General features: G+C 37.9%; 1 protein-coding gene across 1 annotated transcript in view; it reads left to right on the forward strand.

The window, feature by feature from the left end:
• Positions 1 to 7,909: 7,909 nt before the first annotated feature.
• Positions 7,910 to 12,743, forward strand: part of galnt17 (polypeptide N-acetylgalactosaminyltransferase 17) — a 138,640-nt gene continuing 133,806 nt past the window's right edge. Inside the window, exon 1 of the mRNA XM_028806818.2 lies at positions 7,910 to 8,245. Within this exon, the coding sequence (XP_028662651.2) occupies positions 8,002 to 8,245 (244 nt within the window). The 5' untranslated portion in view covers positions 7,910 to 8,001. The remainder of the gene's footprint in view (positions 8,246 to 12,743) is intronic.

Consider the following 12,743-nt stretch of genomic DNA (forward strand, 5'->3'; position numbering starts at 1 on the left):
AATGAAGCATGTAATACATGTTTGTTTTCATTGTATTTCTCATTATGTCTTTTCACATTTACCACTTGAAATAAATAATTGTTCATTAAACATTTTTCTTATACCTGATTCTTAATCAGAGCAATTTTCAACTAAAGGAAATTTTTACTTTTATACGCAAAAGTAAATTTAAGAACATGTACTTTTATACTTAAATAAATATGATTAATGCATACTTTGATTTTTGATTTTTATAGATGAGGAATTGCATTTTTACTTAAGTAATGCATTTCTGTACTTCTGCCATCTCTGCAATGGGTAAATCATTTAATTGTAAGCTGTGCAGTGCCTTGATACTCACCTCTTTGTCTATCAGTCTCTTCCTGATTGCTGTGATCATAATGATTCTTTCCCTCTAGTTCACTCTATATCATTAACTTACCCTTGTTTTTATTACTTTACAGAGATAAAAGCAGAAGAAGTCTGAAAGTGACAACTTTGAAATTGGGTGCTTGCTTTAAAAGAACACTGTATATTGCAATGTTTAGTTATATTTACTTAAAAAATGAATTTCCATATTAGTGTGATTAGTGTGAAAATATGATATGAATATTTGTATTTAATTTAGCTTGGTAACCTAAGCAGCTTCATAATTTCAGATACAATTCTGAAGTACATTGATGCTCCAGTCCAAGCACAGGGTTCTTCTGCCCCTCCTGACCAGCCTGCAGCAGGTCATTCGATTCCTGACCAACCTGTAGGAGGTGCATCTTCACAACTGCTAGTTTTTGGACAACCAATTGATCCAGCTGACTGGCAATCAGTTTTATCTGATTTATTCAAGAACAGACTTAGTGGGAAGAAGACCCAGATTTCACATTTTCCAGTAGAGGAGATGGTAGAATCTTCCATCATCATTTCTTCTACAGAACAAAAGATAAAGCAGACCTGGCTTATTTATTTAAGAGAGAATTACACCCTTTACTGCTTTTGCTGCAAACTATTCTCAAAGAAGGAGTACAAATTCATGTCAGAAGGACTATCAAATTGGACAAATAAAGTCATGAAAGCAGTCCAGAGCACACAACCCGCATGGCAACCTGGAAAGATTTTGACCTGCATCTACATACAGGAAGGACCATAGACTAAGTTGAAAGGAGGCTGACAAAGGGCACTGGAGAGATGTCCTGGCCCACTTGATCTCTATCATACAATCATTAGCTAAGAGAAATCTTGTATTAAACAAACACAAACACATTTACACCAGCAAAATAATGGAAACTTCTTAAAAGATGTGGAACTTGTCACAAAATGTGATTCAGTCATGAAGCAGCACATTGAGGGTATGGAGAGTGGCCAGTTCATTTGTTCCAGTTATCTTGAAAATGTTATCCAAAATGAACTAATTTCTTCAATCAGTCGGAAAATGTTGGACACAATGGTTACTGAGATTAAACAGTCCAAATATTATATCAATATTATTCAATCATTTTGGATTGTACTCCTGACATAAGCTACCAAGAGCAGATGTCAATTGTCAATCCATTACTAGCGCCATCTTTTGTTGAAATCTTTAACTTCATATGAAAATTTAATTTGTTAATTAACATGGATTAATTGACCGATTAGTGAAACTGATTATTGATTCATGTATTGTCATCGGAAGTGAGTACGTGTGCAAAATTTCAAGTCATTTGGACAATAGGAAGTGGGTTAAATATCGATTACAAGATTTGTACCAGACAACAAACAGTTGAAGTTAAAATATGTGTGGTAAAAAGGCCAGGAAGCAGAAGTTTTAAGGATAATAACAACTGTGATCATAATGGAATGGAGCATAGCAAATCAAGGAACACTGTACTGGATTTCTTGTGGCTTCCCAAACAACAAGTCTTAGTTTGTCATCTTTGATTTTAGACATGCTTAGTGACTGCAGGAGACAGGCGTACGATAATGGTGCCAACAAGCAAGGCAACTTGAGAAAAGTCCTTGTGCACTTTATGTTCCTTGTGGAGCACATTCATTAATCTTGGTGGTGGCTGATGCAGCACAAGCATCGACGGATGTCATCAGCTACTTTGTTAACACTAGAAACCCTGAAGCCTACGAAAAAAGTCATAATCCTGGGCCACCTTAAATTTATTCGCACCTCTCCATTAGCATCTTTTGTTTTGCAAATATGTCAAGCAGCACAAGCAGCAAGCAGCCTGCCATCCCATCTCAAGTTGGACAAAACGTTCTCCCAGCTCGAGTCTGTTTGTCAGGATGTGATGTGCCTGGAGTTGTATAGGGTAAATAATATATCGTTATTTGGAACACATGCATTTGATGTGTGTTCCGTGTCTACAATGATCTGGTTAAATGTAAGATGACAGGAAATGTGAGACAAGAAATGTTGAAGACATAGCTAAAACAGAAACTTTTTCATGTTATAGCACCAATGACAAAATTTGGACATGAAGTGTATAATGTGTGAAGACTGAAGTCCAAATATCAAATAAAAACTTTCAGAAAAGATACAAAAATAACAAAAATAGGTTATATATAACCGAAGAAAATGAAATCAGGTTAGGGCAGGGGTGGGCAATGTCGGTCCTGGAGAGCCACAGTATGTGCAGGTTTTTGTTCCAACCCAGTTCCTTAACAAGAACTCAATTATTGCTGATGAAGCACATATTGCTTAAGTGACATTTTGATGCTTCATTTTAGTGGTCTCGCTTGTTAAGGTTCTCCAACCTTAATTGCTTATTTCAATCTTAAACTGCTGCATTCACTGTTTTAATTGCTCCTTATTAGCAATAAGATGTAAAAGACAAAGCAGCCAGCAGTTCTCTAGCTAGCTTTTTTCCAATTACATCTGTGTGTGTTCATCATGCACTGTTTGATTTAATAAAACACTTAATAGAAAAATGTGACAGACTGAAAATGATCCGTTTTAGGCTTCAAATCATTTGGATGATATCCTTGGAAAGGAAAACAATCTATGATATAAGAGCCTTACATTGCACAGACTAACAAGCCATAAAATTAAACAAGGTCTGAGATTGGCAATGATTGGTTTCTAATTAAGCAATTGGGTTGGAATGAAAACCTGTAGCCACTGCGGCTCACCAGGACCGACATTGCCTACCCCTGGGTTAGGGTACAATGCTGACGCAACTGCTTGGCTGGTGCAGAGGTAAGAACTGCTGACTCATAATCAAAAGGTTGCAGGTTCTATTCAGGGACCTTCCTAGATATACCATTTTGAGTACAGTGTGCTGATCTTATTGTTACTATTATAGAATAAAAATGTACATTTGATTTGAGTCTGTAACAGCAGGTGTAAATTTATGATACTTGTAAAGGTTAGCGTTTTTTTTTAATTCAGTTTATTATCTTAGTCACATTCACGCTCCCCCAGATCTGACACTGCTGTTTTCAGATAAAGACGTGGTATAGCAGAGGTGAATCCAGATGATGATGAGAGTTCTACATCAGAGAAAAAGAACAGAAGCTCTTCCCGCAAGAAACATCCACTCAAACATAAGAACAACGCAGCTGTACTGGGCATAAAGGTGAAATATGGCACCGTTAGGATGCAGCAACAGGTCAGTCATAGTCCTACCAATGAATCTGCCACATACATGTTCTTCAATTAAACAGCAGGGCCTACAGAGCTCGCCACGGTATCGTGCAAAATTCCATTTGCAATTATGTTTTTTGATGATTCAGAATATTTATATGTTACTTACATAAACTCCACATTGAATGTTGTTTACCTATATGTATTTACTTATCTTCCTACAGTCTAAAGTCAAAATAGACTGCAGATGTTCCTGTGTTTGATCAACACAGGCATGCTGACAAAGTACATGTGCAATGCCACTCCTTATTTAGGAAAAGATCAGTTACATAAAGTGTAACAGCAGCTTCCACCTGCAGCTATAGACTTTAAAAAACTAGATAATGGTGAATTGCGCAACCAGTGTGACATGCTCAGCAGCACCTGAAGTATTAGAGATGAATATAACATTGGTGGAAAAGAGCTTACTCTGAAAATTATCCATTTGCCAACACTCCTGCATTCTGATGACATGGCTGCACCTGACCTTCTGGCTTCCATCCACAAAAAACATCTGAAGGAACTGTATCCCAATCTGTGGTGCACACTTCTTGTAACTGTGCCCTCAGCAGAGAGGGGCTTCTCAAAGCTGAAACTCGTCAAGATTTACCTGAGGTCATTCACTGGTCTTGCAATAATCAGCATTAATCATGAGATTGGCAAGCAGCTGTCATATGATGACATCATTAACGACTTTGCTTCTAAATAATACAGTATATGTATAAAAAATTACTTTTTAAAAACCACGCTTATATTAAGCTAAAAAGTGTACTAAAAAGGAAAAAATGAGTCTCTCATGCAGCACTTGTAAAATAAAAGGTGGGCGCTTTTCATAAATCAACATTCAAAAACACTTTTATTGTACGAGTGATGTATTTTTTACTTTTTAGTACACTTTTTAACTTAATATAAGTGTGGTTTTTAAAAAGTAGTTTATATATATATATATATTATTTTCAACTTTTTAGTCTTGGGTTTGTTTTAGTACAATTTTGTAATCAATATTTTAACACTTCCTTTAGTATTTCTAGCTGTTACTAGCGCCATCTATTGTTAAAATTTTTAACTTCATATGAAAATTTCATTTCTTAATTAACATGGATTAATTGACCGATTAGTGAAACTGATTATTGATTCATGTATTGTCATCGGAAGTAAGTGTGCAAAATTTCAAGTCATTTGGACAATAGGAAGTGGGTTAAATATCGATTACAAGATTTGGACCAGACAACAAACAGTTGAAGTTAAAATAAGCGTGGTAAAAAGTCCAGGAAGCAGAAGTTTTGAGGATAATAACGACCGTGATCATAGTTACAGGTGGTTCCTATCAAACTACAACACAAGTGTTACTCTTCTTGTGGTTTTGTGTTTATTACTTGCACTTTAATAAAATAGATGCTTGTTTATTGTATTTTTATAGTAGATAAAATGGTATTTTGTTTTCTTCTCATCTGGTCGTTTGCAGGATGCTGGTTAAATTGTTATTCTCAGCAAATGTTTAATTTTTCTGTTGTTCTGGACAATGACCTAGTTTAGTTTATATTGTTTTAGGTGGAAGGGGAGAGAATTTTTATGTTACGTTTAATGTTGAAAAACTTTTGTTTCCTAAATTTAAAATAAACATTTTTGAGAAAAATGCTGCTTCTGCTGAATGTATGGATATACAGGAAGCTCGTTGTTTACCTTTTATTGCCATTTTCTGTAGGTTTAAATTGCTTGGGTCAACTTAAGATCATTAATTTGAATTTTAGATTTACAAATCTAGACTGTTTTTTTCTTCTTGAAGCGTAATAGATTGATGCATCACCACAAATCATCATAAAAGGGTTGAACTCCCCCCCATCATAGTTCAACAAAATAGGGGCTCCCAAACAGAATCTTGCCTAGGGCCAACAAAAAACTAGAAATGGCCCTGATCAAGTATAACTTTAAGCTTTGGCTTTATATTTATATTCATATAGTTCCTTGCATAACATTTAGGAGAAAGGCACATTTTTCCTTGATTTAGCCCTCTGATCCACATTTTATAATCAAACAATTCAGATATGATTAAATTGCACATTGCAATCAATTAAGGGTATTTGCATACATTTCGGTCACACCATGTAGAAATGACAGCACTTTTTATGCATATATTCCTATTTCAGGGCAATGTTTGGGGCATAGCAATGGCTGGTATATTAAAGCAAATTTAGTTCTTTGTTGCTTTTCCCTTGCATGCAATGACTGCTTGAAGTCTGCGATTCGTAGGCTCTCTCCCTGGGCACCCCTTCTAGACTTGACTCCCGCCTTGTTTCTATTACTGAAGTTTGACATCCCCTAACATATTACAGTGTAAAATTTATTTTAAAGGATAATTGTTTCTTCATGCTTCCTCGATTTTAATCCATTTTAAAACATTATATCCTAGATTTTTAATGCAAAGTCTTAAAGATCTTATGTAGGACATACTTTAAATTCTTAATGGATATTAAAATTGCTTACAGAGCTTAATAGGATTTTGTAAATCTGTCCATTCCCGTAAGAGACTATTCTAAATGCTATTAAAATACCCCGACACATGCTAGGCAATAAGCTAATATAACTCGAACATCCAGTCTGATCGGTTAGTTCTGTATTGCAGGGAGCTCCAGTACGTCTACTGTCTCGTGCCTTGCAGGGACTGCACTAAATGTTTAAGCCGAAAAGGATCCATCCATGACTTTTCGGAAGCTGATTTCTAATGACTCAAATTATACGAATACTGCTGGATTCATTTAAAAGAATTTCTAACCGAACTGCGTTGGGTTAATAAAACACACCAGCACCTTGGCCTCACCCACCCTGTGTTCGCGCGTAACGCGTCGTTCCCTCTGTTTCTTTACAAGATTCCTTTTTTTTTTTGCTTTCCTCCCGACCTTAGACTTTAGAGCTTCTTAGGAAATGATTCGTTGTGAAATCCATTCCGCTTCTTTCAGTCCGCCAACCATCACTTACTCTCGGGTGGAGGAGACTGTCTCCAGCCGATGTATTTATTAATCGGTGCCCTGATTGGCAACGTACAGACCTCCGGGTTCAAGTCTGTTTTGGAACAAGAATCCTGGCTGAGTGACGCGCCGCCTAGCGCACTTGCGCACAATCCCGACCGCGGCGATGAGACGCCCGGCAGACGCCTAGTTCTTTGAGATACGATGCTAGGGGATCTTATATGGAGACGTGAGCATTGCGGGGTGAATGTCACAGGAATTAAGACGAAAACAGTAATGATGTGAATGGTGGGAAATGTCAGTCCAGGGAGACGAGTACGGCGATCTTTTTCTCTACAGAAGCTCGCTGTCCTTCCTCATCATATGTCCGTTTTGCCCTGGATCTTCTGGAGACACACATTTCGTGGGAACTTCTGAGCGACAGGCACCTGAACAAGGAATCTGACCATTAAACTGGATATGAGGATTCCATGTTCATGTTACAATGGGGAGACCGCTCTGATCGCTGTTTCTTGGGAATATGCTCCCGTAGCGCCATAGCCAAGAAACCGTTACGTACTGAAGTGCGCATTAAGCAACGCGATCTGCAAGACTGGAGCTTCATTTAACAAAAATGCCGGCCGCAGCTGGAGGTCCATAGAAGGAACTGAAGAAACTCCAATGTTTACATCGTTTAGTAGAAATAAACTAAAACCATTTCGTAATTGCATTATGTAAAGTGCCATTCAGTACGCTGAACTTGAGGACAAATTTCTTTAATTCCAGCTAGACAGCACTAGTATAAAAACACAAGACAATTAATAATTGGCACAGAAATTATTTTGTGTCAGATATATACAGTATTAACTGCTGAGTGCAATGCACATCCAGTTTAAAAATCAGCGGTCAAATGTAGCATGTAAAGTTATCTGCTAGTCTAAAGTGGGGCGGCGACCGAATGCCGATGGTGCGAGTGGTTCACGCCTTCAAGGCACCTCAGCATTTATAGAGAAACGACCTGCCGAAGGCACACTTAAAGGTTCCTAGGGATTCATTAAGATAGTTATGTTTAAGCAGATATGGATTAATCAAAAGTTAATACATCATAATTTCGATTCACGACATCATCACCAATGTTAACAAAAAAAATTGCATCCTTCAGGTAGATCCTACGAAAACTACATTTTGAATGTGCATCCCAATCTTTGTTACACAGTTATTGGCATATTTGATGGTAGTCGACGGTCGTCTTAAATGCTGGACTAATAACACATTTAATTGATTTCATGTTTCTCTCAGTCTGAGATGGTGAATTCTTAAATAACTCCAATTGCAGAGGAGGGAACATCGTATGAAAACACACACAACCAGCGGTCCGGCAACACCGGTTTGAGTAACTTGGGACCGAGACTCTCAGTAAAGGCGAAACACGCAGCTGACAGCACAAGCTCCTCAGGCTTGAGACACAATTTGATGGCTTTTATTCTAAGAAGATGGAGAAGTTTGCTTCTGCTGAATCTGATGGTCGCGACGGGGTTTATGATTTTCTGGACCAAGTGCAAATCAAGGACAATCAAAGGCACAGAACAAGAGATTTCAGTGCAGCCCCGGAAAGAAGTCCACTCGAACCTAACACTTCAGGGACCTGGGGCTCTTCAGGACACCGTGCTTAAGAGGCTTTCCTTCCTGGAAGAAGTGGTCTACCGGCAACTCAACGGTAAGCTATCAGTCGTTGGAGGTGTGTGAAGGGTAGAGAGGGCAGAGAGGGCGATGGAGATGACCTCTTTTGTCACTGGGAGTGTTGTGCCGTTTTACATGCCGAGGGTCTTAAGGGATATCTTGAGAGCAGTTTACGAATTGAGAAGTATCCCATCCACTCTGTTTCCCATAACATGTTATGAATTAAATGCGGGGGCGTGTGGGTTCTACTTTATTCTTACTTATACACATAATGATTGAATTACTATAATTTGTAACACTGGTATTCAGAACTTGCTGTTTCCAAAGGTTTGGCTTTGTAAGCAGAGGAGTAAAAAAAAACAGCATACTAGAAATTAGAAAAGAAAGTACAAGAAGCTTCAAACTGACCTGAGATAGCCTGGCAATGTGAGCAGCTTGTTAGAAAACACCTGTCTAGTGAACAGAGTAATCTTTTGCATGGGAATTTGATCTTTCTGTTTAAGTAAATTACTTAGTATGATTTAGAGGTCCGAATCCTTGGCTGTAATGCTAAAAGGCCTGTTGAAGATTGATAAAATTATTTATAAATAAATATATTTTACTGTACACCTGATTTATCCAGATTTGGGGGCAATGATCTCAAGTCCCATTCACACTCACAGATGGATGTTTTAGAGTCTCCAGCTAATGTGTGTGGTACAGTTGTTAAGACTAAGGCTTTGGACTTCAGACCTTGAGCCTGTAGGTTCAAATTCCACTATTGAAACTGTGTGACCACGAGCAAGTCACTTCACCTTCCTGTGCTCCAATTAGAAAAACAAAACACCTATTTTTTCTCAAATGTTGTAAGTCACCTTGGATAAAGTCGTTGGCCAAATAATTAATAATAACAAATTAATTGTCTTTGAAATGCGGGTGGGGAAAACTCACCTGAGCCCAGGGAGAACATGCATACTCCACACAGTCTTTGAGCAGGGGCAAGATTTGGACCCTGGTCTCTTCAGCCATGTGGCATCAATGTAAACCCCACCCACCCATTATCCAACCCACTAACTACAGGGTCACGGGGGTCTGCTGGAGCCAATCCCAGCCAACACAGGGTGCAAGGCAGGAAACAAACCCCGGGCAGGGCGCCAGCCGACCGCAGGGTGCGCATACACACACACACACACCAAGCACACACTAGGGACAATTTAGAATCGCCAATGCACCTAACCTGCATGTCTTTGGACTGTGGGAGAAAACCGTAGCGCCCGGAGGAAACCCACGCAGACACGCGGAGGACATGCAAACTCCACGCAGGGAGGACCCGGGAAGCGAACCCAGGTCTCCTAACTGCGAGGCAGCAGCGCTCAATGTAAACCATATTTAGCGATCATAATTCCATTACTGCAGATTGTCATCAGCCCCAATATGCAGTATTCAAGTCTTAGTTCATTGCAAGAGGTGTTAACGTCATGGGTGTCCTTCAGGTAGACAGTGGACTTGTCCTTCAAACTTTTAGATAATATATGTGGACAATCTAGATGAGTGTGCTTTTATGAATCACGATAAAAAAATAAGCTTAATAAAATGCTTCTAACCTAGCTTTAACATTCAATGTTTTGAGGAGGCTGTATATTTAATAAAACCCTCTTTTAGAGAAGCAGATGTAGAAATTTATTATACCCACACTTTTTCTTTAAATACACTTTCATTTTATAGGCTACCACCATAAATCTTGTAGATGTGATTCCTAAGGCTGCTGTCTTTGTGAAAGCCACCAGGTTTGGCAACTTATGATTTACAGTAACTCAAAGGGATGTGCCTTATTCCAATAAAGCAAAATAAGACATTTTACAGTATTCTCTCATTGTTCCAGGTGTCAGTCAACATTAATATTTTCAAAACATTTTCTACTATGATTTACATTGGCATATTTTTGCATATTTTTGTTTTGTGATTATAAAAGAATTTTTAAATGATCCTTCCATTATTTCTAATGTCTGTCAAGTGTCGGTCAACAGAAATGTTTGTTCAGGCAGCCTCGTCCAGAAGCTCTTTTAATGTATGATGAAAACTTCAACTGTATTATGCCATGGACTGCAGAGAGTGTCAACAATTTTTGAAAATAACTCTTTTATTATTATCTCCTCAATCCTGAGCTGGATTTTGTGAGTTTAAAAATGAATAGGTGAACTGCTAGAAAAACAACTGTATTGGCAGTAAGCTTCTCTACTCACACACATACTACTGTTCACCTTTTAATTGTGATTTTTGGTCAGACACATAGCAGTATTGAGTGGCCCATTTCACTTTACAAGTGAATTTTAACAAAAAGTTAAAACATATTACATCACAATACAAGGAAAAAAGGCATCGCCATCTTCATTATTTCAAAGAAGACTTAGACATTACAGGTGACAGTGTCAGTTAAAGGCAGAACATTATGACAGTGACATCCAGAAACTGATGACATTTATGCTCGAAGCTACCTGTTTTGTCAAATGACTGAACATTTGTGTTTTTAAAAACATTGATATATCATTCCTTAATATAGTTTAATAACAGTGTTTTTGTGTCGGATCTTTATAGAACGCACCTGGGTCCAGGTCACTTGCACTTATTTAGTATTTCAATCTTGTCTCTCTTTTCCCATGAAACATGCGTGATTTGCTTTGAATTCAGGCTGGAACCTTTATAAGGTGAACAAGGTTAGACATAAAATGTGTGAACCTGGTACTTAGTGCTTGTATATTTCAATTAAGTGTTTAGCCTGCAGCCAAAGTTTGTAAAATAATTCATCATTTTGAAGAAACAGATTGACAGCCAAGTACTTGGCAGTTACCAGATCATGAACATCATGTAGGTGGGAGAACACATTATAGATCCTTTAATGGTAGCCCCCAATCAACATTGATGGGAATGATGGGCAGCTTTGGATTCCTTGGAATACAGATACAGGTTTATGCAGATCTGTGGCAATCGTAAAGGGCGTATCCACACTGAAACTGGGAATGTGTATTGGGAGTTTTGATATTCTCGTTTTCTCTGCCATACTTTTGATTTGCATATTGGGTGGTATCTCTGATCACATTCCTTAACCTATACTTCAAAGACAGCATAATCAGATGAAATGTTTTTGTTTCCCTTGACTCACTTTCATTTGGTACTGAAATGATACTGTAGGAAAGGTATGCTAGTTTTGTGTTTCTCCACCATGATTAGAATTATTTGCCTGTATTTTCACATGTCGCAAAGATAACAGCATTCTTCTTTTGTGCTCATTCTCAGTAAAATAAGCATACTTATAAAACATATAATGACCTCAACAACAATTATTTCATAACAAAACTCAGTAATACAATAATTAAAAAACAGTAGAGGCATTAATAAAGTTTACATCTTTATGTGGATTTGAGTGTGAAAATATTCTAACACCAAAAAACAGGAAAATACATATGGCAAAAAAATCAGATTTAAAAAACATGGCATATGCACATTTGTACATAATTTAGCTTTGTGAATTACAGTCATCTTGTAATTGTGCGTTCATAAACGCACCTCAAACCCGACTGGGTTGCCACACAGAAATAACCATATATGGACAATGCTAATCAACCTCCTACATATGCAGTCAGGATTTTGCAGATCTTTATTGGTTGTTAGTGCAGCGTCTCACATGACGCATCAAGACACTGCCACCTGTAGTTATGGTGCGCTCAGCACGGTCTTGATGTGCGGGGTCAGGGAAAGGTATAAGGCAGCAGTGTCTGAGAGGGTGTCCACTATCTTCTGATTGCTGTTACAATTAATAGTACCGGTCATATGATAAACTGCATTTTCAACCAATTACCTTAACAATAAGCCAGCCACCTAGTACAGTGCTGTCATTTCTGAAAAGCTACTTTACCTCAAAATAAATGAATCACAGGTTGTGACAAGCAATTAACCCACAATGTTTGTCAGTCTCATTTTGGCTTTGCCGATGACTTGTGTGTCAATGGAATGTGATGGCACACAGTTAACAAAAGCACCGTCATTCTTGTTTGGTGCCCTTATAGATATGAGTGCTGTATAGTACACCTTATTATGTTAGGAAAACCAGCTATCATTATGGGCTCTTTGTGTGTGTATGCAAGTTTTAGAAATCTGCCCCCAGGAGAGTTTCAAGGCCTGATATTCAGCAGCTCGGAGAGTCCATATGCTGTGAGCCATATTAGTGAAAATTGTCGCATCATTCACAAAGAGAAAGGTAATTAAATTTTAGAGAGATGTTGTTTAGGATATTCTGCTTCAGTAACATTGAAACAAATATTTCATAAAATCTGTGAGTGATATATGTTATCATTGTCCTGATTTTGCTGGAGCTCTGTGTCCAGGTTTACTTGTATTTATTGTTGTGTATTTGTTTTTCTGGTTTTTGTGAATTGTTTTATTCCTTTTGTTAAATTAATTATATAAATTGAGTATGTCTGGCTTGGTGGTGAAGTGGTAGCACTGCTAAATTTGCAACAAAGATACCAGGGTTTAAGCCCTGGGTGCTCAATTCATGG

Source organism: Erpetoichthys calabaricus, chromosome 8 (genome assembly GCF_900747795.2).
Source record: "Erpetoichthys calabaricus chromosome 8, fErpCal1.3, whole genome shotgun sequence".
Classification (NCBI taxonomy): Eukaryota; Metazoa; Chordata; class Cladistia; order Polypteriformes; family Polypteridae; genus Erpetoichthys; species Erpetoichthys calabaricus.